Source organism: Vipera berus (assembly GCF_964194415.1).
Source record: "Vipera berus genome assembly, chromosome: 7".
Classification (NCBI taxonomy): Eukaryota; Metazoa; Chordata; class Lepidosauria; order Squamata; family Viperidae; genus Vipera; species Vipera berus.
This window is the reverse complement of record NC_138209.1, coordinates 349,413-376,838: the sequence shown is the minus strand read 5'-3', so window position 1 is coordinate 376,838 and position 27,426 is coordinate 349,413. Positions and strand designations below refer to the sequence as shown.

Here is a 27,426-nt window from a genome sequence, read left to right as displayed (position 1 = left end):
GAGCTGAAAGCTGCCAGTTCAGCGTCCCCCCCATTTCAGCCCCTCCCCCAATTTCAAGCCTGACTGAAGCCTCCTAAAAGAGCTGAACCCCCCCCCCCAAAGAGGCTGAACATGGGGAACTGCTGTATAAAAAAGCAGTAGTTTTTATTATGTTGAGTGGGTTAAAGAGTGTCCAGGTTTATAGCCCTGCTTTTGCCGTGGGCATTTATGCTGGCCCCTCCTGGGCGGCCACAGCCTGACCTCCTGCTTCTTCTCTCTGCCTTTCGGAAGAAGCCCGGCCGTTCACGGCTGCCGAGCCCAGGCAGGGCCTCCTGCAGCAGCTCTGCCCGCTGGGCCTGCAGTCTTGTCGCCTTGAGAGTTCCGGGCTGTGCGAAAATAGACCCCAAACTTCGTAAACAAGCCAGAGCGGACGGACTTTGCATCGTCGGCTGGACTCCTCCACGCTAGTCGTCGTCCTCTTCCGCCTTGGCCTTCCTCTTTCTCGTCTTCTTCCCCTGGGGGGCCGGGGGCACCTCTGCCACCAATGGCAGCGGCCGGTGCTTCTTCTTCTTCTTGGGCGACGGCGCTTCTTCGTCTGCCAGGCCGTTGTCGGCCGGCTCTGCCTCCACCTCTTGGGCCTTCCTCTTCTTCTTCTTGGCCTTCACCTGGTTCTCCTGTGGAGAAGGAAGACGCCCGTCAGTGCCACCCCCTACACACAACCCTCCCGCTACGAAGCACAAACGGCTACTTTCCGGACAGCCTTTCCAGCTGGCGGCCCTAGCCGTTCCCAGCCCTCCATGAAGGGAGGGGGGGACCCCACCTGTGTGGGAGACTCCGGGGCCGAGTTCTGCGTCTCCGCTGCTTCTGCGGCCGCTGCCAAAGCCTCCAAGCGCTTCTTCTCCTGCTTCTGCTTCTTCCGTTGCTTCTTCTCCAACTTCCTTTTGATTTCTGCTGCTGCTTCTGAAGCCTGTCGAGGGGGAGGATGGTCACCACGGCTCAACTCCCCCCCCACCTCCCGCCTGGCTCTTGGCCTCCAAAGGGCGCTTGTGGGATCAGGCTCATTAAATCAGCTTTGGCCTCCACCGAGACTGGTCAGGCTCGGAGCTCTCATCACGCCCAACAACGCGGCCCGTGCAGCCCCCCCCCCGGCACTCGCCTCCAGCACAGCCTCCTTCATGACCTCCAGGTTCTTGCGAGGGACCTCCCCGGTCTCATAGAAGGCCAGGCGCTCTTCCACCTGCTCTCGCAACTTGTCCCCAAAGACAGAAGTTGGGACTTCTGCAAAGGGAAAGAGCAGGGCCGGGCTGAAGGCGCCAACGCTGGCACCGCGTCCATAAGTAACACCACCACAAAAGCTCCTTCCTCCCTCCCAAGTGCTGGCTTTGCTCAGATATCTCGATGTCAACATTCACTGTGCGTGAAATACTGCTGACGAAAAATGTACCCATCATGGCAAAGCCAGACTGTTCCTTGCTCCCTGGCTGAGGGGAGAAGGGGGAGGGGCGGGGCGCTCTGGAAGCTTCTGCGGCCCACCTGAGAAGCAGTCAATGCGGGATGCGATGGTGCACTTGTTGGCCAGGTAGCGAGAGATGCGCCCCTTGTTCTTGGCCGCTGCTCGCCCAATGAAGGTGGAGTGAAATATCAGGCCGTACTTGGGCGTGTTTCCCCGGGTCTTCAGGGCCCTGCGGGGCAGGAGACAACCATACAACCTCCTTGGCACCGGTTCAGCCATCCCCATGGTGTGTGTGTGTGTGAAGCTTGGCTCCATGCCAGGAGGGGCGTGACCAGCGGTGCCTGGTCCAGGCTAAGCTCCTCTGCCAGGGGCTGCGTGCCAGTGCTCCAGCAGCCCCCCTGGAGGCTCACCTGAAGAGGGCCTTCTCTGCCCCCAGGATCTGAACTGTCGAGGCTGGGTACTTGGCCAGATTGGTCAAGCTGCCCGCATGGGAAATGAGCCGAGCCCCCACCTGCGGAGAGAGAGCAGACCGATTTATTTCTTTAATGCAATTTTGTGTGGCCGCCCGTCTTGCCACAAAAAAAATTAAAATTCTGATCAAAACAGTAATGAGAAAAACGTACGACCCCAGAGGCAAAAAGACAACAAGAACTCCCGTGCTCAGCCCCCCCCCGCCTTCTCCGTCCTAAACCCCAAATGAATCCCCTCTGCCCCCGGCCAGCCTGCCTGGGTTGGGAGCAGAAGTGAGGCTTGTTCCTTCTGCCTGCCTGTCTCCATCCAGCCCCAAGGAGCAGCCTGGGGGCCAAACGCTGCTTAAGCCCTTTCCCTGGCCCAGATCAGCATTCGTAGGTTTCAGCACTGAGATTCAGTGGATTGACAGATTTCAAAGCACATCATTTCTGTGGCCAGAGAGCTGCCCTCGCTGCACAAGGCGGGCGCAGACAAGCAAGCCAAGGCCGCAAACCACTCACCACTTCTCCAATTAAGGCCGAGAGGCTGGGAGCCACCTGGGTCATTTTGGAGCGGAGATACTCCTGCAAACCTTTGCGATACTCGGAGAGGGAGATGACCCGGCTGGAAAAGCTCTCGATGTTGATGAGGTCAATGGGCGAGATGTCCATTCCTGTACACAACCAGAGTCGGGGAGAAGAATAAGGACCCTCCCCTACTGGCTTTCAGTCAGGATGCAGCACACGTCCTACAAAGGACCCACAACTGTGGCTTACATTACAGCTGAAGTTGGAAATGGACACAGGGAACTCATTTGGGGTGTGTGTGTGTGGTGTGTGGAAATAGATCAGCAGTTGAGCCCCCTCACCTACGTTTCTCCTTTACAGGGGAAGCTGCACACTTTCCTATAGGTCCTATAGCAAAAAACGCTCTCTATAAAATTCGTGTTGTGATGGGCTGACTGACCACGTTTCAGGGGTCGTGTAAATTAGCGGCCGCTCCTCGAAGGCTTATGCCGAAAGGGCCTCGTTCTGACAAACCCCAGTGAAACGCCTCCAGCCTTCTCTTCCCCCTTGGGCACTGACCCATGGAGGAGCGAGAGGCGTCCAGAATGGCTTGAGCCTTGGCGCTGTCCATGATGATCTCCTCCAAGGGCTCCAGGCTCTCCTCGCTCAGTTCCTTGCGGTTCCCGATTAGCTTGGCCAAGCGGCAGTAGGTGTAGTTGTCGCTCGCAATCTTGACCAGCTCTGGAAAGTGATAGCCGTACCACTCCCTACACCACAGAGACAAGTGTGTGACACACGAGGGAACCGTGCCTTTCCTCCCCTGTTTTGTTAGGGAAGCCTGTGCCCGCACAAACCAAACAGCTTGGGCACGGGGCAGCCCGGCTGGGGTGTACGGAGGGCCCTTTGCTGTGCCTCCCCTTCCTATACAGCCAGCGGTGGGGGCCCGGCTGTCTGTGGTAAGCTGAAGGAGGCAGGAAAATGGCGGCTCTTGGCCTGGCCTTCCCACCCCCCAACCCCCCCATCACAGGGACTAAGGTGCCAGGGAGGTGGGGGGGCAGGTGCAGGTCCAGCCAGAGCAGTTGCAGAGCCCCCCCCCCAAAGGAAGGAAGGAAGGAAGGAAGGAAGGATGGCCGGCTCACCTGACCCGCATGGAGAAGGTGTTGATGTCCTTGTCCAGCTGGTCCAGGAGGCTGATGGACTGGATGATCATGTTGTCCACCCGGTTGACGTTGAACTTCACCTTGGCCCGTGAGTAGCTGTGTCCGAGCCCCAGCTGGGCCTTGGAGGCGGCCTGGGCGCTCAGGCCCTTGACCAGGCTGTGGAAGTGCAGCCGGATCCCTGCGGGGGCCACGGGGACGTCAGGGCTCCGGCCACGCTGCCCCCCCCCGCGAGCCCCCCCTCCCCCCCGCCCGCTCACCTCGCGAGAGCTCGGCCACGACGCCGCCCGTCTGGCAGGGGCAGCCCAGCTCCTCCTGGATGGCCGCGCCGATCTTGGGGTCGCCGACGCCCAGCAGGAGCTTCTTCCGCTTGGCCGGCAGGCTCGTCTCCAGCAGCAGCCGCAGGTCCTCGTGCAGCAGCCCTGCGCGGCCGGCCGAGAGGAGGAGCCGGTCAGCCCGGAGAGGCCCCCCTCCCCTCCCCCCCCCGCCCTCCCCCTCCCCCTCCCCGCTCACCCTCCGAGACGGCGTTCATGTTCTCCAGCGCGGCCTGGGCGGAGCGGAAGGGCGAGAAGGCCTCGAGACGCACCAGGGCCAGGAAGCGGCCCAGGCTCAGCGCCTCCTCCGCCACCGACGGCCGCAGCAGCGACACCTCCTCCGTCGGCCGCACCGCGAAGAGCGCGTAGCCCGCCGCGTGCTCGAACAGCACGTGCAGCTGCACCTGCCGGGCGCGGACCAGAAGGGCGTCAGCCGGGGGGGGAGGAGGGGGGGCCCCAGCCCGGACCAGCCCGCCCGCGCGCCCGCTCACCATGGCGGCTCCCGACGGAAAGGGCCCACGCGCCAGCCCGGGCGGCCGGAAACGCTCCTGCGGGCCGCCCGCCCCTTCCGGTCTCTCGGGCGCGCCCGGCGCTGGAGCTAGCCGAGGGGGCGTCCCTCCCGCCGGCCAATGGGCGCCGGCCTGCCGGGCGCGGCGCCTGCCGGGAAACCCCGCGCCTGGGCCTAGGCCTGCTTTCCCGCCTCCCCGCGGCCTTTCGGGCATCCGCCGAGATCCGCCTCTCCTCTGGGCGGCGACGGCGGGGGGGGGCGGTCGAGGGGCCGCGGGCCGCCTGGAGGAACGGTCTCCGCTGGCGGGCCCGGCGCGGGGGAGGGGGAAGACTTGGCGGAAGGGCTGGGAGCATCCTCCCGTTGCCATGGCGCCCGGGCTGTTCCCCCTTGGGGGAGGGAGACCCAAGCTCGGAGATGGCACAAGGCCGGCGGGAGGGGCGGCGGGGCGGGGTTAATGGGAGGGGCCAGTCCGGAGCTGGGAGGGACCCTGGAGGTCTTCTAGTCCAACCTGCCGCTCCAGCGAGAAACCCTTTTGTGCCATTTCAGCCTCTTCTTCGACCCGCCAGTCCGGGATAGGCAGGAAGGAGAGCCGGGCGTCTCGAGTCAAAGCGCACCGCTGGCAGCGGGATGGAGCTGCCCGAAAGGCCGGTTGGGTCTCGGCGCAGGATTCGAGTGCAAGACCCCACTTGGAGCCCTGCCTCCGGTTCCGGGCACTGCCGTAACCCCGGCTGATGAAAGAGGCCCTGGCAAAAGGCCTCCCAGGGCAGCCCAAAGGGAGCCGGGAAATAGGAGCGGCGGCCCGACGCTGCGCCTGGTGAAGCTGCAAGATGAAATGTCCGATGGAGATCAGATGCTACCCGGATAAGGAAACAGTTTGCTCCAATATCTTTCCAACAGGGAAATAATGAAATGTTCTCCAAATATGGAGGGAAAAGGCTATTTAACTCTCGCACCAATTCCATATTCGGCCTTCTTTCCAACGATACACGCCAGCTGCTTGCCGCATTTCCCCAGCCATCCTACATGGCCACTTGGGGGATTTTTTAAGGGTAAATTATAACTTCCGCCGTATTGTTGCGTCTTGGTAGCCGTAAGCAATGCAGGCGAATGACCCTTGAGACGCTGGCACTGGGGGATGGGATCGGGCAAAGCGAAATGCGGTGGGTGGGTCTGGGGTCCAGGAGCTACAGCCCCCCTCTGATCCTGGGAGGGTCCCGCCCGTCCCTGCTGCACACTTAGTGACCCAGGAACAAGGGTCCCCTCCCCCCCAAGACAAATGGCACTCAGCCAAGCACCGCGAGTGTTTGTACGCTCAATGGTGTCTAAAGCAGCTGAAAAGAACCGATCTGTTGTCTCGGCCCCGGTACTCTTGGGAGGACTTGAGGGCCACAGAGCCGTTTCCAGCAGCCTTAACCAGGGCCCTGCTGCCTCCGTTCATCCTGAGGATTCAAAATAAGTGGGCAGCTCTTGCTGGAAGTGAGGCGGGCTTAGGAATGCTGAGACGCCTTTGGCTGCCTTCTGTGGTCGGCCTAAAGCAGCGATCTCAAAGTGGTTTAAGGTCAGTTCAACGCATCCCCCCCCTCCCAACCAGCTCGTGTGTGTAAAAAAGCCCATGTGCGAAGTATTTGCAAGTCCCCAGCCTTGCAGCAAAGCCACAAACTGGGCTAGGCCACCCGTTGTAATTGCAACTGATTTTGGGTGCAGTGACGCGCTCCGGAAGTCACACCGTGTGTAGGGAAACCAGGCGTGGAAGGCCGCTTGCTGCATCCCCAGCAGAGGGGAGCTGCCTGGGCCCGGAAAGCGGGAAGGGCAGCCGAAGGAGAGCGGGAGGCCACGGGCTCTGCCCTCCAGCGGCTGAAGGATGACGCCCCAGCTCAGGTCTGGTTCCAGAGAGCTTTATTAGTGTATAATAGATTTATCTCCAGTCCTCCGTGGAGGTCAGCATGCAAGGAAGGGTCTGCTGTTGGAGCCTGTAGATTCCTGGGCTCTTCCCACCAGGAAACCTGTTTGGGATCCCTAACCAGAACAGCAGAGGGACAGAAAAGTGGCCGGCAGCTGCTGGGGCTGCAAAGAGAGTGCAAAACGAAGCATCTCCTCCCAAGGAAAGCCACCCTCCCCTCGACTGAGCATCCTCTGCATCACCACAAAGGCACACACACACACCCCTGGCCTCTGGGAAGGGGAGCAGTGGTGCCAGTTGGGGGTGGCGGGTGGCGCAGAGTCCCCGGCAGAGCCCAGGGCCGCTCTGCCACCTGCACCAAGAGGCGGCCGAGGAAGATGGGCTTTCCTAGGAGATCAGCCGGCTGTGGAGTTTGTGCAGCTGCTCCGGCGTCAGCACCAGCTTGTGCAGCTGCCCGTGGCCCGGCTGGCAGGGGAAGGTCACGCGGCCCACGTAGACGGCGCTGTCTCTCTCCTCCTCTTTGGCCTGGAGAGGAGAGACGGGCAGGCGGAGGAATGCCGAAGGGCTGGCGGCGGCAGCTCACCCGCCCCCTCCCTCCCCTCCCCGGCCCAGCCAGAGCCCCCACCTTCAGGAAAGGCAGGGAGGGGAAGGTGCCGAAGTCGGTAGGGATGCTGGCCCCGGGGTGCTGCAGGATCGTCTCCTTCCTGACCTCATCCTGGAGCAGAAGAGAAGCACAGCGGTCACTCCTGAATGGCCCTGGATCTAAAATGGGGCTCTCCAAACTTGGCAACTCTGAGACTTGTGGACAGGAAGTCCCACAGCTCCCGCTAGGCTGGCTGAGGAATTCTGGGAGTTGAAGTCCGCCAAGCTCGGAGACCCCTGATCTGAAACTTTGGGGGGCTTCCATGAGAGAGTTGAGAAGCTGCCCCCCTTTCAGCCCCCCTTTGGCAGGAGCTGCACCCTCAGAGAGACCCCCCCCAAGGGACTACCTTCAGCTTCTCGAGGGCTTCGCTCAGGGACGCCAGGCGGCTGGTCTGCTCCAGGAGCTGAGCTGCTGGACTGCCCACTGCAGGAGGAAGGGGAGAGGGGTGAAGGGGGGAGGAAGGGGAGGGGCCCTCCTGCCGCCGCTCCCGGCTCCCCGGCGCACCTGCCTTCCGCCGCGTGATGTCCACCACCTGGGCGTTGGCACTCATCTGGTAGAGGGTCTCCAGCAGCCGGCTGGTCTTGCGGTACAACGAACTGGAGACCACCTCATCCCCTTGCCGGTCCTTGGCCAGCGAGAGCTTGGGGACGTGCAGGGGGGGCAGCGAGGCCAGCTCCCTCCTCATCTGGGCACCCTGGGGAGCAAGGTTGGGGCAGGAGCCGCTGAGAGGACGAGGGGCGGCAGAGGAAGGGGCGTCCCAGATGCGCTGGGTGGAGAGGGAAGGCCCAACCCCCTTGGGAAAGCTTATTGCTCCGGGCCTCTCGGCGCTCCCGGCAGCTGCCCGGGCCTCTCACCTTCAGCCGATTGTTCTCGTTTTTGAGGTGCTTGATGGAGAGCTGCATGGCCTCAATCTGCTGCAGCAGCAGAGGGGAGTCCTTCACCTGCACGGGGCCAGAGCCCCCGGCCATCACCTGGCTGGCGCCCACCCCTGCAGGAGAGATGGCAGACGGAGGCGGCCATCAGCAGAGGCGGCCTCCCTGCAGATGCCACCTGGGCAGGGCTGGCTGGAAGAGCCTCGGCCAACGACTGTCCACCGCCGAGGCAAGTCGGAAGACCAGGGAATGGCCCGGGCAGCCCTTTTGACCAGATTGCAACTCCCCCCCCCCAGACATTTGGGGGGACCGAATGTCGGCCTCGGCTCTTATTGGGCACCTGCTTCCTGGGCAGTGTCCCAGTGAGCGGGTTGCCCCCCCAGTCCAATTTCTCCTATCCAGAGAACAGGTTGTAGGGCTGGTGAAAACGTTGGCAAGCAGCTAATAATATTAAAGCCCTTTGCTGGGGCAAAGGTGGGTTGCCCCTCCTCGCTTCGCAGGGCTCCGAGCACCTGACCCAGAAGATGCCCCCTGCTCTGCCTGGCCCACCCCCCTCGGAGCACCGGGTACCTCTCTGCTGTTCCTCTGCAGCCAAAGCATGAAAGAGAGAAGGAGAAGAAGGTTAGAGAGAAGCCCCGAATGGCAGCCGCTCGGCCCCCTTCAGCCCCGCAAGCAGGAAGGTGGGACGCCAGCACTTGGGGAGGCTTCACAGGCACCGGCGGGTTTTCTGCATGGGGTATTTATTGTGCTTGGGGGGGGAGTCTGCCCACTCTAGGAAATTTGTGGCGGCATTAAGCGTGGATCACAAACGATGCAGTGGGGGCAGCTGCACCCACAAAGGTTCGGCACCCTGGAGCCCAACCAGGCGCTGGTCGAAAGAGGCGTCCGTCTGATGCTCCGCGTCCAGCAGCGCCTCTGACCCTCTGCGGATGCTGGAGTCTCTTCTCGGCTACCTGGGAAGCCCCCGAAGTGGCGCTGCCCTTTCCCCACGGCCTCCCGGCTAGTGCCAGGGCCTGAACAATCAGCGAACCGGATGCGCCAGACCCACCTCCTGCGATGCTGGAGATGACCGAGGCGATGCCCGAGGGGGAGGCCGCTCCGCGCAGGCCCTGGATGGTGTGCTTGGACTGGTTGCTGAGCCGCTGCTTCAGTTCCACCTTCTCCGACTCCAGCTGGTCAATGTCGGCTTGCAGGGCGTCCATCGTCTCCTCAAACTCCCTGCGCGAGGAGGAGACCGGCTGACCCCTGCCCCTCCCCCCTCTCGGGCCCCGGGTTTTGAAGGGAAGGGAGCCCAACAGAGCTTTGCACTCAAAACCAGCCGCCCTTTGGCTCTAAGCCTCCGGACAAGCGTGCCCGGGCCGGCCTTCTCAGGGATGACCGGGCCCCAGAGGAGCAGGGCACGCAATCCGCTGAGCGTCCCAGCCGCTGTGCTGCCCCCTCCCTGGACTATCCCCAACCCCCCAGCTGAAGTGGGGAGAGAGAGGGAAAGGATTCCAAGTTGGTTTGCTGAGCTTGTGATCTGAACATCCTCCACGGGCCTCTAGCTCCAAAGCTCAGGATGCTGCTCAAGAGCAGCAGACGGTCACTTAATTCAACGCTGACGTCCTTGGTGGGGCCAACAGCGGTTGCTGTGAGGTCAGCAGCTTTTGCTCGTGCACCTACTAAGCGGCCCCCATCCTGTTTGGGGAAGCATCTTGAACCGAACGGATCCAGTGGGGATCCGGAGGATGCCTTGAGCTCGGCCTGAGGGGACCAACGGGGGGGGGGGAGCGGTGTTCTCCTCTCAGCCAGCGCTGCGTGATTGGGGGGGGGGGCGCTACGTCTTCGGATTTTTTGTTTTGCTAGAATCAGCCCTTTGACTGATCTTTCTGCAATTTGACTAGTTGGTAGCAGTCACTGCCAACATCTCAGCAAGCAGTAGTGAGCTCTCTCTTCTCACTGGATCCAATTCCAGAACTTTCCTTCCCTCACCCTGTGGGGAGTTTGCACCTGCCCTGCGCTGGGCTTTTCTCTCTCGCTCTGAGGATTTCTTGGTGGGGCTGGCTGGGGGGGAGGGGGAGGCGTCTTCTAGGGCACGTCTACTGCTTCCTCCCGGGTGACGGGCAGGGGCGGCAGGGACAGACACCCCCCTCCCATCACTCCTGCTCTGCCTGGCTCTTTCCCTGCCCCTCAGGCGGGTGGGTGGGTGCGGGTCAGGTGGGGTGTGGGGAGGGAAGGCTGGGGATGCTGCCGGTGCCTGAGCGGAGGGACCCGGAGTGTGAGGCTGGGGGGGGGGGGGCGGAGCTGCTCGCATTCAAGGCTGGATTGCTATTTTAGGTCACTGGGAGACCCACAGGCAGTCCTGGGCTTCTGGCTTTCCCTTCTCCCTTTGGACCAGGGGGGCCACCCGGCTTCCGCGATGGGTCGGGCCTCCGAGAGCCTTTTCCCCGGGGAGGCCCTGCCGGGTCCCCTCACTTACTTCTCCTTCTTCTTCAGCAACGCCTGGGTGTCGCTGAGCTTGCTCTGGATCTTCTCCACCCGCTCGTCGGCATCTTTGGAGGCGCTGTCCAGCTTCTTCTCCAGGAGGCTCAGGCGCACATTGGCCTCGCTCAGCTCCTCGCCCTGGAGGAGAGAGGTGCGTATGGCCAGGGTCCGGGGGGGGCCCCGGCAGGCCAAGGCAGGGGCGGCAGCCTCCTCGGGGCTCCGTAGCCCGAGCGGCAGAGGGGTGGCCAAACGTACCTTGATTTTAAGAGACCTCTTCAGCTCCTTGATGACGGTCTCTCGGTCCTCCAGCTTGAGTCCCAGGCCCTCGGCGTCCGTGATCTCGGCCCGCAGAGCGGCTGCCCGCAGCTCGACCGGAGGAAGGGGCTTCAATGAGAGAACCGACCGTTGTTTGCTCAGGGCTGGGGGTAAGCTCTCAAACTCCCCTCTCCGAGCTCCAGGGCGGTCCTTAAGCGGGGAGGCAAATGCAGGGAGGCTCCCCGACACCCAAGCTCCTCTCTTCCAGCCCCTTCCCAGCACCAGCCGGGATCCGCCTGCCAGTGCCAGCAGCCGGCGTGGGGCTCACCTTGGTCTGGGGCTTGTCTGCGTCGTATTCCCCTTCCTGCATGGCGGTGGCCATCTTGTTCATGGTGGCGACGAGGATGGCGCAGGACTGGCGCAGGCACTCGTAAGGGCTGATGCCCTGCAGCCCGTAGATCTGGGAAGGAACCTCCGCGTCAGCCCTTGCCTGAAGCGGCACCTCCCGGAGGCGCTGCAGCCACGAGAGGGGAAGGCGCCACTTTCCAGGCAGCTTCAGAAGACCGTGGACAACGTGGCCTTCCTTCCCCCTGCCTGGCCAGGGCAGCGGCAGGAGAGGCGTGAACTGAAGCAGCAGCCTTGGCCAGTCCGGCACCCTTTTCCCAGGGGCTAAAGGCGGCCACGGATCCTCTCCGCCAGACGTTCCGCTCGGGGTCCTGGGCACAAGGGTGGGCAAGCGAGGCCCGCAGCAGCAGCTCTGCAAACTGGGGAGCTCTTTGCTCCCAGTCCCTGCCGGCCTCGAGAAAAGCACCTTCGCCGGAACGAACTGTGAGGTGATCTCACGAGTGAATCGTTAAAGGACCTTCCAAGCAAAGGCATCACGCAGAGATGCAATCATATTAGCTTTATTCATGATAGATCAAAGAGAAAGAAATACTTGGCATGATGGACCGCTTCTCCCCAGTATGACTCTGCGACACCTGAGTCTGCAATCAGACTACGCATCATGGTTTGCAGGATTCCATTCCTTTTCTCAGCTACACCATTTTGCGAAGGGGTGAATGGTGCAGTTAGAAAATGGCGGATGCCCTTACGCCTTACCCAGTCCTGGAACTTCTGAGACATGAACTCAGCCCTGCGATCGCTCTGCAATTGTGCGATCTTGGTCTTGTACTGGGTCTCTACGAAGTTGTACAGTGACTTTATGGCGTCAAAGGCTTCAGATTTTTCTGTGAGAGTATACACGTGGCCGTATCTTGAAAAATCATCAACGGCAGTGAGAAAATACTTTTTCTTTCCTAGGGATGGTGTGAAAGGCCCAACTAGGTCAACATGTACTAGTTGGTATGGGTATTGAGTCTTACGTAATGACACCTTTGAGGTCGGGGCAGCCTTCCTCTTTGTTTTCTTGCAAATGGCACAGTCCAGAAATACGTCACAGTCCTTGAGTTGGACTCCCTCAGCAAATTCTCCCATCTTTTTAACTACAGGGAAGCTTGCATGTCCTAGCCTTCTGTGCATGAGGTGGACGCACTTATTGTGAATCGGCTTCCCCATTGACACCCTCTTGGCTCTAGTTGCTTTGAGTGGTGCTGTAGGTGCCTGCTGAGATCCAGGCTCCTTGCCCACACTGCCCTTGGAAAGCCTTGGGGCAGGCTGTGGTGGCTTGGGAGAAAAATATGGTAAGCCGTTTATGATTGTAATATTTCCAATGACCCTCTGGTCCCTGGTGACATGACCTCCCCCCTTGCGAAATAAAACTTCCACTTTGTCATCGTCACACAATTTGGTAATGCTTAATAGGTTGTTGGCTATGGAGGGAGCGTGCAAGACACCTTCAACTTTCCCAAGACCAGGTACAGAAACAAACCCCTCCCCAACAACCGAAGCAGTATCACCGTTTGCAACCTTGACAGATGAGTTAATTTTCTTTAACCTTTTAAAACCTTGACTCATATTAGTAATGTGAGAAGAAGCTCCAGAGTCCAGTAACCATAAGTCAGTGGAGCTATCAGCCTTTGTTGTGGGGGTGAGGGAACAAGTATGCAGAGAATTTCCCTTGCCCCTGCCACGCCCCCTTCCTTGCCCCTTGCCCTTTACTTGATTGGGACCACGTTTAGGGGCTTGATGTTGATGGAGGCAGTCTTTCTTGAGGTGCTCCTCAGAGCCACAGATGAAACACTTAAGCAGAGCATTAATTTGCTCTGAGTTGTGACGCCCCTTTCTGGCTTGCTGAGTGGTGACTGGCGTATTCTCCGGCATCTCGTCTCCTTCTATCCTCTTCGATCAGTCTTCCTGTGAGGTAGGACAGATTTATGTTTTCCCTCTTGACCGCTTCGAGTGAAACAATGAAATTGCTCCAACTCCTGTTTAGGGAAGCGAAAATGATCGCAACCATCCTCTGCAAGATCTCTTTAAGCAGCTCTTCACGTTCCTGTGCAGTCAGCTTACTCACGCGGCGTTTGGTTTCAGCCAGGTCCGTCTCTGCAGCATCTGAGCAGCCTTGGGCAGTCTGCAAACCTTCTATGCTCTCCTCTGTGGCGTTCAGTTGTAAAGAGGCATGTGAAGGGGTCCTAGACGCTCTGCTGCGTACGGATCCTCTGACGGGATGAAGGCCATTTGTGCTCTCATCTGCAGCGGAGGTTGCTTCAGGAACTGAAGACTTGGATGTAGGCAGGGAGGGGGAAGGCAGCCCAGGAAACCGCGCAGGAAGCCTCCGAACACGTGGTGAGTCTTTCCCTAGCGACCACGAGGCCTCCAAATATGGCGCCTGCCTCCCTTAGTGACCCCGGGACCCCAGGGCTTTTGGCGCAACCCCCCCCCCCGCCCAGCTGTGAGCTACAGCTTCCTGGGGCAAGCGGAAACAAGATGGCTCGGCCCACGTGGTCTGGCACAGGAAACAAGATGGCGGCCCCCCGTAACCCCACACGGTCTAACAAAGACTTTTTAAGCCTGGAAAGCCAGCAGTCCATGACATGCAATTCCTGGCATCCGACCAAGGCAGCATGCAAATTCCTGAGTTCTCCCCACCACAAAGCCTAAAGCCCTATGATGGCGATGAGATCTGCCCAGCAGATACTAATACAAATACAAATGCAATTAAAACGGCCATCCAAGTCCTGACTACGGCCCTGGGGGCCAAGCAGACGTCGGGGGTGCCCACACCCCCCCCAAGGCCTCCCATCCTCTCCCCAGGGCCCAACTGCCGGGAGAAATCCAGCCTGCAGCCTCCCAACAATCAACCCCCGCGGCCTCCCACCTTCTCTCCAGGTCTTCAGGACCAGCAATGGGCTCCTCAGGGCAAAACAGGCAATGATGAAAATCCATGTGGCTGCAATTCTCGGGAGGATTCATTGAAGCAACTCCGAGCTGGCAAATCTGGGCTCCGCCCCCCCAATGCCTCATGGGAAGAAGGGAGAAATCCTGAACAACGCCCTCCCCCGGATCACATGGTTTCCGGGCACGCCCATCTGGAGTTACTAAATAGTCAAGAAAGGATTCCCTCCTCGACCACTAGAGGGACCCCTTTCACTGTAGGAACCACTTTCCCTCTCCCTTTTATGTCAATGGACATTTCAAAAATTTTTGAAAGTGGGTCTGATAAGGACTATATTCCGGCAGCAAATCTTCCAAACGATTTTAAAAAGCTACAACTGGGAGGAGAAAATTATAACAGTTGGAGTAAAGATATACAGCTATATCTCTTAAAGAATGGGACTCTACAAATGGTCCAGAAACCACCCCCTCCCCCATGGGGACGTCAAGAAGAGTGGCGACATTTGCAGGCTTACTCGACCCTGCTCAGTTCTCTGGATAATAACCTGTTCTCCAGCATACCAGCGGGGCTCAGAGCTGATGAAGTGTGGCACCTATTATACAATTTATTCAACAGCGATACCATTGGAATGATCTGAGCCCATATGCCAACCGACCCAGCAGAGGCACACCGACCACGACATCACCTGAGACGACCACATACCCTGCCACCGACGAAAGTGAGGAACAAGACGAAGATGCGTCCAGTCCCATGGAGGAAGACACGCCGTCTTCACCCCCAGCGACACCTCAGAGACCCGCGGAAGAGCGGTGAGTGGCAGAAGGTAAGGAGGTCAAAGCGGTCCAACAAAGGGGTCCCAACAAAGAGAATTGACATTGGCCACATCGCGTCTGTCAACAGCGTTGTGGTCACCCCAAAATCCTTCTCTGACATCCAGGAGCTGCCCATCGAAGAGCAGGAGAAATGGCAGCTCGCGATGGAGAAGGAGATGCAAAGCTTAAAGAAACTCAAAGTCTTCACCCCCCAGCAACCTCCAAAAGAGAGGAAAGTCATTGGCACAAGGTGGGTTTACAAGGCCAAACCACTTGCCAATGGCCTCTACCTATATAAGGCCCGTTTGGTAGCCCAGGGCTTCGCTCAGCGTTATATGGAAGACTACGCCGAGACGTACTCTCCAACCGTCCGCGCAGAGAGCGTCAAGGCCGCCCTCGTGACTGCAGCCGCCCTGGGAGAAGAAGTCTTCCAATTTGACATCCAGACGGCTTACCTCCACGCCAACTTGGACCGGCAGATCTACGTGAGAGCTCCTCCTGGCTACCAGCAAGAAGGGGGAAATACATGGTTGCTTCACAAAGGGTTATATGGTCTTAAGCAGTCAGGGAAATTATGGTATGACTGTCTTAGAAAGAGTTTAGAACGAGTTGGTTTCTCAGAATCTCATGCAGATCAATGTGTTTTCACACGCAATTCCAAGGGAACCACAGAACGGGTGTTAGTTTATGGGGACGACCTATTATATGTAGGGCCTAACAAGGAAAGGTGTGATGAATTTGCCAAGGCCCTGGAAGAAAAGTTTACTCTGAAGTCTTTGGGGCGGGTTGACAAGTACTTGGGTGTGCATATTTTGGCCACTAAGGGGGGGTTCGCTCTATCTCAAAAAGAAAAGATAGAGGAATTACTGGCCAAATGCAAAATGACAGAATCTAATCCTACGCATAGCCCAATGCAAAGCGACTTTTACAACCACACCCATAAGGACGGTCCTGAGTTCACAGATAACACGCTTTACAGATCTGTGATTGGCTCCTTGCTATACATCAGCAATTGGAGCAGACCTGACATAGCTTTAGCTGTGAATCTATTGTCCAGGCACATGGAACACCCAAAGGAATTCCACTGGACTGCTGTTAAAAGGGTGCTTAGATACCTAAAGGGCACAGCTGATGCTCTCCTTATGCTAGAACCAGAGAAGGGGAAGACGGCCCAGCTCTCCGCTTACTCAGACGCAGACTGGGCTGGCGACACCAAGACTAGATGGAGCACTTCTGGTTTCCTCATATTGCTAAATGGCTGCCCAATACATTGGCATGTTAGGCAGCAAAAATTTATTTCTTGCTCCACGGCCGAGGCTGAATATGCCAGCCTGTCAGACACGGCCAATGATTTGACTTGGTTCAATGAACTGATAACAAGCATCTGGGCATCTCCCCCTCTGCCCATCCAAATTCTAGAGGACAACACTGCCGCAATTGCAATCTCGGAGGCTTATGCAGTAGGCTCCAGATCTCGCCATATAGACATACGCTATAAAAATGTCAGGCAGCTTACCAAAAAGGGTTTTATACATGTTGAGCACTGTAACACAGCTGACCAGATAGCTGATCTGTTCACCAAACCTGTTCCCATTGACCGGCACAACCTTCTGTGTAAGCGTTTGTGTTTGGCCTTCTGAATGTTTTTATGCATGTCTATGACACCTGCTCACCCCTTACATACATTCACTGGTCCCTGTCATTGGCTGGCAAGAAGGGGAATTGTTAGATGTTTAGTGCCAGCCATTGGCAGTTCCCCAAAAAGGTCATCAGATGGAGGCAAAGAGGCTTCTTTGCTTCCACTGATGAGCCAAGGGTCCCTGACCCGACAGCCCCATTGGTGAGAGAGTTTTATGGTCAGGGAGGGACCAAGACCCCCCCCCATAAATACCTCTGCACGAGGGGCTGTTCTTGGTTCTAGTTCTAGTCTCCATTTCTCTTCTAGCTTCTATTCTCTTAGTCTTTCTGTTTTAGTCATGCAATGCTAGCTTGTTTTGTTTTATTTTATTTCTCTCTCACATGCAGGCATGAATGCTTTCATGCCAAGTATTTCTTTCTCTTTGATCTATCATGAATAAAGCTAATATGATTGCATCTCTGCGTGATGCCTTTGCTTGGAAGCCCCTTTAACGATTCACTCGTGAGAACACCTCACACGAACCTGCCGGTCTTCAGAGGCGACGGAGGAAGAGGGAGCAGAGGGCCAGTCCCGGATCAGCTTCCCCTTACCTGCTCGCTGGCCTTGAAGGCCAAGTCCTCCAGTTTCACGGCCTGCAAGCCCTCATTCTCGGTCAAGGGCGCAATCATCTGAGCCCCTGCGGCCGCCACCTCCTGCAGCACGGCCACCACCCAGGTCAGGTGTTTGCGGCAGTCCAGCAGGGTATCCGAGACCTGGGAGACCAAAGAAAATGGCGCAGCGCCACGTCTCTGCCGGGGGCTCTTTGCCAGCAGGAGAGGGAAAGGCGCGAATCCCCACAGGCCCGGAGAGGCTTCCCCCCGTGGGCGGGGCTGTGCGGGCCGCCCACCTGCGGTCCAAAGCCCAGGGCTGCGGGGATGCCAGGAGCATCGGTGCCCGGCATGCGCCGCCTGATCTTCTTGCAGAACTGGCGGATGTCGCTGCACGAGGTCTCCAGGTCCTTCAGGAGGATGGCGAAGTCGGAGGCCTCCTGTCCAGTCTGCAGGAGGGGAGAGGTCGGGGGTCAGCCGCAATTCGGCCCTCCGGGGCCTGGCCGGTCGGGCGAGGCGGGCTCTTACCTGGAGGAAGGAGCGCAGCCGGCAGACCTCCACACTCATGCAGTCCAGGGCGCTCTGCGTGAACTGCGGGGCAAGACGGGCAAGCTCAGAGCGGGGCAGAGCCAGCACCGCCCTGCAGCCCTCCTCTCTCCCAGGGGAGACGGGGGGCGGCAGGAGCAGAGATGCCTGACAGCTCCCCCTCCCCCCCAACAGCCTTTCCTGGAGGGCCCAGGCAGGAACCCGGGTCCCCTCACCTTGATGTGGTCGGCCAGCTGCACCGTGCAGTCCTCGGCCTGGTCAGCCAGGTGGATGCTGTAGAGATGCTGAGAGGGGAAGGGGAGGTTTCACTCCAGAGCTGCCAGCCCAGGCAGCCGGGCCTCGCCCTCCCCACCCCCGCCCACACGTGGGCTGCACCTGGTAGTACTTGATGGCTTTGGTCAAGGGCTCCACGTTGACCGTCTCGTCCAGCTGGTCCTTGTGCAGCAGCTCAATCAGGAAGTCCAGGGACCTCTCATGCACACTCATCTCCGGATAAAGCATCCCCACTTTTTTGTAGACCTCCACGCTGCACTTGGTCAGGGCCCTGGCAGGGCAGGGCAGGGCATCAGCGCAGGATCTTGGGCCTCTCTCTCTAACACACACACACACACACACACACACACACACACACACACACACACGGACTCCCCAGGCCCAGCCACACACTGACTCACTGCTCGTATTTGTGGAGTGTTGCTTGCAGAAGGAGCAGAGAGTAGACCAGCCCGGCAGCGAAGCTCAGCTGCTCCCCCGGAGCACCCCGAAGACCGGCTCGCTCGGCACAATTCTCGCTCAGCTCGAACTTCTCCTGCGCTTGTCTGCTGATCAGCTCGGCCTGTTTCGGAGAGGCAGGAGCTGTTGGGCTTCAGCAGGCAGGCCCCCCTTTCTGCCCTCTACCGGGGTGAAGGAGGCCGGGGGGGCACCCTCCAGAAGGAGCCCCGTCTGCACCTCCTCCAGGCCCAGCGGCTGGAGGGAGACCCGACCCCACTCTCCCTGCCAGAAGGGCTGGGGGTCGGCCCTGGGTCACAGCTAAAAGGAGCTACTCGGCAGAGTTTACTACCGGACTATTCACGATATTCTTCTGCTTTGTGACATGTCTATTTTTGCTGAAAAGTGTGAAAATATTCATTTGCCTATTCAAAGCAGGTTGAAACCTCGCCGACTGTGATTAACGGTTCTTCCCTAAGCGGGGTCTGAGTTTCTGGGGACTCGGACTGCGATTAACGACCCCGTTAAAACCAGAGGCGGAGGGGATTCTGAACTGTACTGAAATGTGAACTCTGTTCAGGAAGGGGAACGTCTGGGTGAAAAAGGCCGCCTATCGTGCAGCCCGACCCAAAGGGATCCGAAGGAAGGAAAGCCTGGCGCCCGTTGCCAGGCGCTCTCGGGTACCTTGCCCACCAGCCGGGGAAGCAGCAGCAGCACCAGCACGCAGTCGTGGTCCCCGCCGTGGCGCAGGAAGCTGTCGGGCAGGAAGGAGGTGAGCAGGGAGACCTGCCGGCTGGCCTGCTGCACCTCCATCTGGCGCAGCTCCATTTCGATGGCCTGCAAGGCAAGAACGCTCCGATGGGGGGGGTCCTCAGCAGCCCCCGACTCAGGGGCAGCCCCGGGGGGCTGCCTTTGGGCGGCCTTCTCTGCTTCCAGCTGCGGGGGTCCCCGGAAGGGGCCTGGCCTCAACTCTGCCCCCCGCCCGCTTTCACCCTCAACCCCGGCAGATCCAGGGGAAACACCCCACCAGGTGACTTGAGGGGAGCCCCCCCCAGGGATGAAGGCCAGGAGCAGAACGGGAAGATGCCGCACAGACAGAGAAGAAAGCGGGACCAACTGCCGACTGGGGCCTTGGTAGGAAAGGAAAAGAATCGAGAACGTGCCCAGAAAGGTCTGGAGGTTCCAGGGCAGTTTTAAGAGGCGTTGGGGGGAGACCGAGGGGCCCTCGGAGCCGGGGGGGGTTTGCCGCTTGCAGACGCTTCGCGACCCAACTACGCCACCCCATCAGGGCAGGCTAAGGGCGAGGCTGGCAGGGCAGCCCCTCGCACTGAAGACCTGACCCAGCTGGACAGCGAAACGCAGACCGGCGGCTCAGAGGGCGCCAGGAGCCCCCGGTCCGGCCCTTCCAGACGGGGAGGAAGGAAGAAGCGGCTTGGAGCAAAGCAAGAGTGGGGCCCGGCAGGGTGACAGGCTGAGGCCCGGAGCCCCTACTTTCCCGGGTGCCTCAGTGCCCCCCCTCCCCACAGAACAGCTACCATCCACCCTCTCCAGCCACGGTGGGGGGTCCCGGGGAGGCTGGGCCCGCCCTACCTTGGCGTGAGCTTTTGTCTCGGCAAACTTAATCTTGAAATCGAACATTTCGGGCGGTGGCTGCTGCTGCCTCTCCACAGAGGCCTCTTGCTGGCTCATCAGCTCTCGGTTGGCGTCCTGCGCGGCGAGAAGGCAGCCTCAGCACAGGGGCCTCCTGGCCCGGCCTCCGCCCAGGGCAGCAGCGATCCTGGGACCGCCTCGGCCGGAAGACCCCCGACGGGCTGGGCTTAAAGGAACGCCCGTTACTCTGTGTCTTGCCTTCTCAGCCACTCCAAGCTGGGGGCTGAAATAATCCAGGCAGCTGAAGGGCGGGAAACAAGCCTGGACCCTGGCCCGGTCCCCGCCCCTCCCCCCCCACGGCCGCCTCCACGCCCCTGGCACCTGCAGGTGGGCCGTCAGCTCTCGATACTTCTTGATGGTCTGCTGGTAGTCGGCCACCGTCTCCTGCGCCGCCTCCACCCGCTTCTCCGACTCACGGACTCGGGCCGTGGCCATGTCCAGCTGCTCCCGCAGCTCCAGCTCCGTCTCGCGGGCGTTCTCCTGCAGCTCGTCGTTCATCTCGTTCATGGCTTCCTGGGGGGGGGAACGCAGTGGATCGCTAGGGCGCTCCAAGCAAGCTCCGCCCCCCTTTTCACCAGGGAGAGGAAAGGCAGCAGGCTCTCCGCGGCATCTCTCTGGGCTGGCCGGGCCAGGGGAGCCCACCGGCCCCTCCCTCACCGTCCCCTCCCCCACGCCGGCCTCCTTCTCGCTCGCTCTCACCAGGTCGCCCACTGTCTCGCGGAGCTCGCGGACCTTCTCCTCCAGGTCGAGGTTCCTCTCGGTCAGCGTCTCCACCATCTCCTCGGCCCCCAGGGCAGCATCCACCTGGGAGGGGAGGGCGGGTCAGGGGGTGCAGGAGAACCGCCGCCGACCCCAGAGCACAAGGGAAGGGGGGGCTGGGCCCGGCCTGAGGCCCCCAGCCGACTTGCCTGCTCCTTCAGTTCATCGACGGTCCCCTCGGCCTGCTTCAGCTCCTCCTGCAGCTTGTCCTTCTGCTGGCGCAGGGCCTCCAGCTCCGCGTTCTTCTTCTCCATGTGCTTCTGAAGCTTCACGTGCTCCTGCTTCTCCGAGGCAGACAGGTCCCGCATCCTTTCCGGGCGAAAAGGGGCCGGGGTCACCCCAAGCCAGAGAGGGGAGAGCCTCTTGCCCTGGCTGAGAAAGGCCCCCGGGCAGAAGGCCCCTCGCCCGTCCCCCACCCAGCCTCCTCCGGCTTCTCTGGGAGCCTTCCCGTTCCTCCTGCAACATCCGGAAGGAAGGAAGGAAGGAAGGAAGGAAGGAAGGAAGGAAGGAAGGAAGGAGGGAGGAGGAAGAGGCCGCTGATCTCTCCGACAGCCGGTGGGCCTACCTCACAAGGGCCTCCTTCAGGCGGCCGTTCTGCTCTTCCAGCTGCTTCACGTGGTAACTGGAGGCGGCTCCTTCAGAACCTACAGAATTGACAACCACACACAAACACCAGGTTCACAGAGCAGCTAAAATGAGGCTGATAAAACAAAAATGTTGTCTGCCTATTTAAATTTCGGGGTCTTGATCATTTTGGGGTCTGTCACTCCCCTGTCTCCAGCTCCAGAATATTCCTTTTCTCGGATCAAGCAAGGTAGAATCCATAGATTTGTGAAAAGCGTTTATGATTTTGGCCTTTTGTTTTGAACCCTTTGGTACTTTTGTCAAGTTATCTCGCGTGACCCTTCAACCCCTTCCTAGCTGGGCCGGGTCAGGAGTCCAGCCCCCCCCCCCCCGGCCTTGGCTGCTGCCTTCGTCGCCCAGACTCTTTCAGAGGCTTCCGGGTGGCTCCCGGCAGAGCGGGGGGGGGAGAGAAGCCCCCCGAAACGGCCCCTTTGGGGGAAGGAGGCAAAGCGGAGACGGGGCGACCGTTCCTGAGGCCGCAGCCGAGAGGAGCCGGTGACCCTCCGGGGCCACCTCCTCCTCCTCCTCCCCAGCTGCTCCCCAGCCCGGCCAGTCGGAGGTCCCGCCGAGCTCACCCTTCTCTTCGATCTCGTGCTTCAGGATCTCCAGGTCCATGGAGATATCCTCCACCTTCTCCTTCAAGGAGTCCACCTCCTGCTGCAGGGACTCGGCCCGCTCCTCGGCCATCTCCTTGTCCAGGGTCGCCATCTCGATGGCGTCGGCGGTGTCGGCCATCTCCTCCACGTAGCGGTCTTTGGCCTCCAGGGCCTCTCTGGCTTCCTGCAAGGGCAGGGAGGAAGCGGCCCCTGAATCACAGGCACGGCCGGCCTTGCCTTGGGGCCCTGGCGCCTGACCCCCGACCGGCAGCTGTCAGTCAGGTCAAGGCAGCTTTGGGAAACCCTTTCTCTGAGGGGGGGGGAGAGATGTGGCCCTCGGGGGCTGCCAAGCCAAAGGGCGGCCAGCCGGCAGATCGCAAGGCAGGTCCGTCCAGGCCCAAGTCCGGCGTCTCCCTGCCCCCCTCTCCCCGGGGCTTCCCCCGAAAGCGAGCAGCCCACCTTCTTGGCCTCCTTCAGGCGCTTCTGGAGCTCCGCCTGCTGCTCCTGCATCTTGCTCTTCCACTCCTGGACCTGCTCCAGCTGGATCTTGTACTTCTCCAGCTCCTTCAGCTTGGCCTTGTCTTCGTTCCGCTTCATCTTGAGCGTCTCCAGCTTCTCCTCCAGGTCTCGCACCTGCCCACGCAGGGACTCCTCCTCCTGCCAGGCAGAGCCAGAGACCCCCTCAGGCAGGGCTCCCCCCACCCCAGCGCCAGATTACCCCGTCCAGCCAAATTCCAGGGAACTGGTTTTAGGGAGGAGTGGGATCTTTCCTCAAATAAAACAAACGTCCCGTGCTTGTAATAAAAATACTTTCATTTCAGCAAGGCCTCCCCAAGCATAATGATAGCTTCTTTGGGGCGAATGTCATTCTGCATCCCGAGTTGCCATGCTGGCCACTCACACGATCAACGGACCCACCAAATGCGTGCAGCCATCTTTGGTAGAAAGTGACAGGTTGATTCTTTCTCATCAGCCAGCCCGTCAGTCTCCGGGCTGTTGACTGGCCTGCGTTTAACGCCTGCTTTGGCACGGGCTCTGCTTGGGGGGGGGTCGAGAGCCGAACTGAGGAGGAGGAATCTGAGCTGGACACCGAGCTGAGGGCAAACTGACCACTGGGAGAAGGCAGAGGCCGCCTCTGAGGAAGGGAGCCTCAGAGGTGCCAAGGCGGCATTGAGGGATTTTTGTGGGAAGGATCCAGCCTGACTGGTGGATCCTTGGATTTTACAGCAGGGAGATCTGCCTGTGAGGGTCTGCAAGAAAAGGCCCCGGAGGGGAGACCCTCTGCCTTCCCCCCTCAGCCACACGCAAGAGCGGGGTTTCTGAGGCTGCTAGCTGGGCCTGGCTCGGCTTGACCGCAGGCAAGAAGGCTGCTTACAGGAGTGCCGATTCAGGCCTTCGGCCCCGGCTGCCCACTTGCAAGGGCCTGACGCCAGAGGAGAGGGGGGGCAGGGAACGGCCCTTCCGCATCCAGGGCTTGGCCACCCTCCTGGTTGCCCTTGCCTCACCAGCAATGCCCGAATCCTGCATCCGGGGCATCTGGAGGCTGCAGCCGGTCGCGACGTCCCAAGAAGCCTGTTGCAAATGTGCAACTGGACCCCCCCGCCCCCCCTCCTGCCAAGTAGTAGACTGGGGTCCCCTCACCTTTGTTGGAGACAGGATTGCCGGAGGAGCCACCGGGGATGCCAGAGCCGGGATGGGCACCACGGGGGCAGCCAAGGGGGTCTGTGCAGGGGTGCTTGGCTCACTGCTGCTCATTTCACCAGCCGAGGCCGAGGCCGAGCCGGAGAGCCCCGCGGTGCTGCTGGATGTGGCCGAACTGCCGGTCCGGGTGGGCTGCAAGTAAGAGGAAGGGTGAGGAGGGCTTTCTCCCTGGAAGAGGTCTGCCAGGCTGGCCACCGGCCTCGGCCTTTGTGGGTGGCACTGCAGAGCCACTCGCGGCTTCTGGAAAAAATGCCAAGGAACTGAGGGCTCCGGCGATCTGCAAAAGCCAAAATCTTTAAATGTTACAGTTGGCTGCTCTAAAGGAGGCAGCAGAGTAGCTGCAGACAGGCCTCGGTGGCCCCTGGGGGGTGGGGGGGAGGGGGCTGGCAAGACGTCTGTGATTTCCCCTCCCCCTGCTGGGAAACTCCACCTGGCCCGGACTTACAGGGATGCCCCGGTGAGCCAGGGGGTCCAGGGTCCTGCTTCGTGCTTTGGGGCGTCCCCCTCTCCTCTAGTTCTCCGTGTGGCGGGGGCGAAATCCCCACGGGGGGGCTTAAACCGAGCCCTCAGGCTGGTCCTTCTGCTGAAGCGGCTCAGAGCCCTCATCCCCTAAGACCCCGCTGTCTGTCCACCCCAACCCCCCACCCCCCCCGGGTTGCCACTCTATCAAATCGAGTGTAGAAGGAGAAAATTATAAAACACGGGGAGATTAATTTTATCACGTAAGTGCATAAACACTAAATCTTCGGTGTCTTTACTAACCACTTGGAGGAGAAGATGGAAGGAAAACCAATCAAACTTGCAGATGACCAACTGGGTGGGACAGTGAACACCCAAAGAAAGGATAACACTAAAATGGGCCTTCCAGGTTATCAAAATACAGCGGAGCAGAAAGGAAAGCAGCAGAGGCCGAGCAGAGTCATTTCACCGAGATCGTTGCCTGCAAATTGGAGGATGGGGCCGCGGTAGGAGAGGGTTGAACAACAAAGGAAAGCAAACACCATTTTAGGGTGTCTTTTTCCCAACTGGGGGAGTTCAATTGTCCTAACTTTTATTTATTTTGCTCAGGCCCCACCTGGAGTGCCAGGGGGGGGGTCTTCTTCCCTAACAGCCCCCCCCCGTGGGCGACTGGGACGGAGCCCGGGCCCTTGTGCCCGAAGGGGGGGGGGAGTGCAGCAGAGACAGAGGCCTGCTGGGAAAGCCCCCCCCCCCCGGTGCCTTGTGCTGACTGCCGCAGCCAGCAGGCGCTGCGGGGCGCCAGACTCTGCTCTGGCCAAGGGCCCGATTCGGAGGCCCTTTGCTTTCCTCCTTTCCCCCAAATCACACCCAATTCCACGGGAAGGAAGGAATCCCTGGTCGAGGCCTTTGGAGCTGCTGCCCAGGATGCAATCGGGCAAGGGGGGGGGCAGGAGCCCCCAGGAGCTCAGGGAAAGAAACGGGGGAGCCCCCCCTCACGGATCGGGCAGGGAAAAGGGGAGGTGGGAGGGCTGAGCTTTCAGCCGTGAAGGCTCCTCTTAACGGAGCCCTGAAGTTGAACTACTTTATCAAGTTACCTTTCCTGGTTTACCTGGGAGAGCTGACAAAACCAGAAGGAACTAAAGACTACAATTCAAGGAGAAAAATAAAATTCAGTTAGATCTTACTAATGCCGAATATTTTAACACTGGAAATATTCAAGGATACGTTTGAACGATGGACCCGGCAGTTAGTTTTAACAGGGCCTGCCTCTGCCCTACAGACAGACTGTGTATAAAAGAGAAGGGAAAGGATTTTCCGGACAAGATCGAGACTGATCTGAAGGTGGATTTAAAAATCACGGGCCGCAAGAACCACGTGAAAAAAGTTGCCACGTTGGACATGCAAACCATCTCGACTGGTGTCTGAGTAATTAAGCGAGAGAGGTGAGCAACAAAGCGAGCGAGAGAGACCGGGACAATGTTCCCACGCTGGACTTACAAAAGAGGCTCAGCTCTGAAGGCCTCTGCCAGGGTCGGGGAGGAGGAAGGAGGGAAACCAACTTCCAGGGCTTCACTTGAAGGGACTGGAGATGCAGGTTGCCGGAAGGAAAAGGAAGGACTGCGAAGTTGGCTTATTTGATCAAGGATAACGATGAAACGAGCCAATCCGCGGGAGACGGGCAGTTAAGAATTACGAAGCTTGACTAAATAAAAATGGACCCGTTGTTATCGCTCTGGTAACCCTAAAGGGGCTTTTGCTGGTTAAGACCGAAAGAGGGTTTAGGGATTTGTTTACGGGGAAGAGATGAGATACGGGAAGAGGATCGCCGGTATTTTAAGAGACGGCAGGAAATTGCTTTATACTTGCCATGAAGGAAGGGGGAAGTAACCTTGTTTTTCTTTTTCTTTACTGTATTCCCATTTTTTGGTTTTCTTTCTAGTTTTCCTGCACTTCTCTTTTTATTCCTTTATTCCATTTTAGCTTGTACAAAATCACTGTTAAAAAAAAGAAAATCACCAGGGCGGCCCACCCCCCACCCCGCCCTTCTCACCTTGGGCCTCCTGGCGGCGGTCTGGAGGCCAGCAGGAGCAGAAGGCAGAGGAGGAGGGAGGAGGAGGAGGAGGAGGGGGGAGGAGGAGGAGGAGGAGGAGGAGGGGGGAGGAGGAGGAGGAGGAAGGAGGGAGGAGTCACACGGGGGGGGAGGAGACGGGGACAGAGAGACGCAGACGGGCGAAGGCAGCAGCAGCCGAAGGAGAAGGTAAAGTGGGGGGACGACAAGAGAGACAGGAGCGTGATTAGTGCGCGCAGCATCAGCCCACAAACCCACCCAGGACCCCTGCCTCCCCCCCCCGCAAGCCCCAGCAGCAGCAGCAGAGCCCGAGACGGGCATGAAACCCTCAGACTGGGGGAAACAGCATCCCGTCCACCGATCCCTCGGTGGGTTTGTTGAAGCCGGCCGGCTCTCGGGGGGGGGGGGGGAGAGAAAGGCCTGGGGCTGACCTGCTGCCTCTCCCCAAGGCCATCGCAAGGCATCTAAGGTGCCTCGGTTTCCCTAGAGGGGGCTGGTCTCTCTCTCTTCTGCCTGGCCCTGGCTCTGGGCTGGCCGGGCTCTCGAGAGCCGGGGCACCAGGGACTGACTGGGCCAAGGACTGACCACCGGAGGACCGGTGGCCGAGCGTGCTCTTCCAGTGGGAGGGGGCTCCGAAGACCCGTCCCACCTCTCTCTCCGGGTGCAGGCAGAAGAGGCTCCCACACCTTCCCCCATCATCCTGGGCCCTTGGTAGGCCATCCTGCAGGGTGGATCAGCCCTCCCAAGTAGAGCCTGGCATTTATGCCGAGATGCCAGTCTAGAGCCAAGCCTTTTGGCAAAGCTCCAGAGATCGGCCTGTGGGTCTGGCTCAGCACGCGGGTTCCCAAACCAAGCTGAGCTGGGCCCGGCCGTGTTTATCTGGGCCTGGCTCGTGAAATGGGCCGCCCAGTGCCAGGCTCCCCTCGACCAGCACCCGGCCGAAAGCAGGTGAGCCTGCAGGAATTTGATCAAGGATAATGATGAAACAAGCCAATCCAAGGGCCGGGAAGATGAGTGGGGTCGGCCCAGGAGGGGCAGCTGCTGGGCTACGACCCCCTGATGGCCCCCTCCTCAGGGAAAGCTTGGCTCTCACTTGCCCAAAACCTGCCAGGTGTGCCCCGAGGCTCTGCTCCCCCCACCTGCCGAGGGAGGGCCTGTGTGTCCTTGGAGGTGACAACTCTGACTGGCGTTTGCTAGCCGCTCCAGAATTCAGCCCACGGCTATTCTAAGCTTTGCCTTCTTCCAAAAACAACACCTGAGCAGGTTCCGCTAAACCTCAGAAGTGATGGGATGGGAGAAGGGGAGGGGGACTTGGCTTCCTGCTGGAACCCTGCTCAGAACCGGGTCATCTCCGCAGGTGCAACCCAAGCTCTGCCCGGCTTCCCAGGGGCACTGCGGCACCGTGGCCGACCTCGACCCCCGTCCTGCAGCTAGAAGGGGCTCCCCACTGAATGTGAGTCCCTCAAGGAGCCTCCAGCTCTGAAAGCGTCAGCTGGCACG

The 27,426-nt window shown here is 59.7% G+C and overlaps 2 protein-coding genes and 1 long non-coding RNA gene across 4 annotated transcripts in view; 1 reads left to right on the top strand and 2 right to left on the bottom strand.

The window, feature by feature from the left end:
- Positions 1 to 120: 120 nt before the first annotated feature.
- NOP56 (NOP56 ribonucleoprotein) lies at positions 121 to 4,749 on the bottom strand. The gene is made up of 11 exons (XM_081332288.1): positions 4,351 to 4,749; positions 4,059 to 4,263; positions 3,806 to 3,967; positions 3,528 to 3,726; positions 2,968 to 3,155; positions 2,404 to 2,555; positions 1,843 to 1,943; positions 1,513 to 1,661; positions 1,136 to 1,257; positions 800 to 946; positions 121 to 653 (listed from the first exon to the last, which is right to left on the bottom strand). Exons 1-11 carry the CDS (start codon positions 4,732 to 4,734, stop codon positions 444 to 446), a joined length of 2,019 nt encoding a protein of 672 aa, XP_081188414.1. The 5' UTR covers positions 4,735 to 4,749; the 3' UTR covers positions 121 to 443.
- A 1,383-nt stretch (positions 4,750 to 6,132) lies between these two features.
- The window catches only part of DCTN1 (dynactin subunit 1), a 51,684-nt gene continuing 30,390 nt past the window's right edge, over positions 6,133 to 27,426 (bottom strand). Inside the window, exons 6-30 of one of the 2 annotated variants that reach the window (XM_081332048.1) lie at positions 25,909 to 25,929; positions 23,340 to 23,531; positions 22,158 to 22,355; positions 21,678 to 21,882; positions 21,044 to 21,122; positions 20,628 to 20,787; positions 20,419 to 20,523; positions 20,041 to 20,232; positions 19,660 to 19,776; positions 18,754 to 18,906; positions 18,036 to 18,196; positions 17,737 to 17,905; positions 17,577 to 17,645; positions 17,344 to 17,406; positions 17,115 to 17,264; positions 16,819 to 16,980; positions 10,829 to 10,960; positions 10,501 to 10,629; positions 10,241 to 10,383; positions 8,831 to 9,000; positions 7,765 to 7,898; positions 7,415 to 7,604; positions 7,257 to 7,333; positions 6,893 to 6,982; positions 6,133 to 6,792 (exon numbers count right to left, since the gene is read on the bottom strand). In XM_081332048.1, coding sequence (XP_081188174.1) covers positions 6,655 to 6,792; positions 6,893 to 6,982; positions 7,257 to 7,333; positions 7,415 to 7,604; positions 7,765 to 7,898; positions 8,831 to 9,000; positions 10,241 to 10,383; positions 10,501 to 10,629; positions 10,829 to 10,960; positions 16,819 to 16,980; positions 17,115 to 17,264; positions 17,344 to 17,406; positions 17,577 to 17,645; positions 17,737 to 17,905; positions 18,036 to 18,196; positions 18,754 to 18,906; positions 19,660 to 19,776; positions 20,041 to 20,232; positions 20,419 to 20,523; positions 20,628 to 20,787; positions 21,044 to 21,122; positions 21,678 to 21,882; positions 22,158 to 22,355; positions 23,340 to 23,531; positions 25,909 to 25,929 — 3,399 coding nt within the window. In that variant the 3' untranslated portion in view covers positions 6,133 to 6,654. The remainder of the gene's footprint in view (positions 6,793 to 6,892; positions 6,983 to 7,256; positions 7,334 to 7,414; positions 7,605 to 7,764; positions 7,899 to 8,830; positions 9,001 to 10,240; positions 10,384 to 10,500; positions 10,630 to 10,828; positions 10,961 to 16,818; positions 16,981 to 17,114; positions 17,265 to 17,343; positions 17,407 to 17,576; positions 17,646 to 17,736; positions 17,906 to 18,035; positions 18,197 to 18,753; positions 18,907 to 19,659; positions 19,777 to 20,040; positions 20,233 to 20,418; positions 20,524 to 20,627; positions 20,788 to 21,043; positions 21,123 to 21,677; positions 21,883 to 22,157; positions 22,356 to 23,339; positions 23,532 to 25,908; positions 25,930 to 27,426) is intronic. The other variant, XM_081332047.1, reaches the window with a different exon arrangement.
- LOC308670514 lies at positions 10,260 to 10,893 on the top strand. Its single transcript, XR_014027023.1, has 3 exons — positions 10,260 to 10,396; positions 10,555 to 10,670; positions 10,769 to 10,893. It is a non-coding gene; the product is annotated as an uncharacterized lncRNA (long non-coding RNA).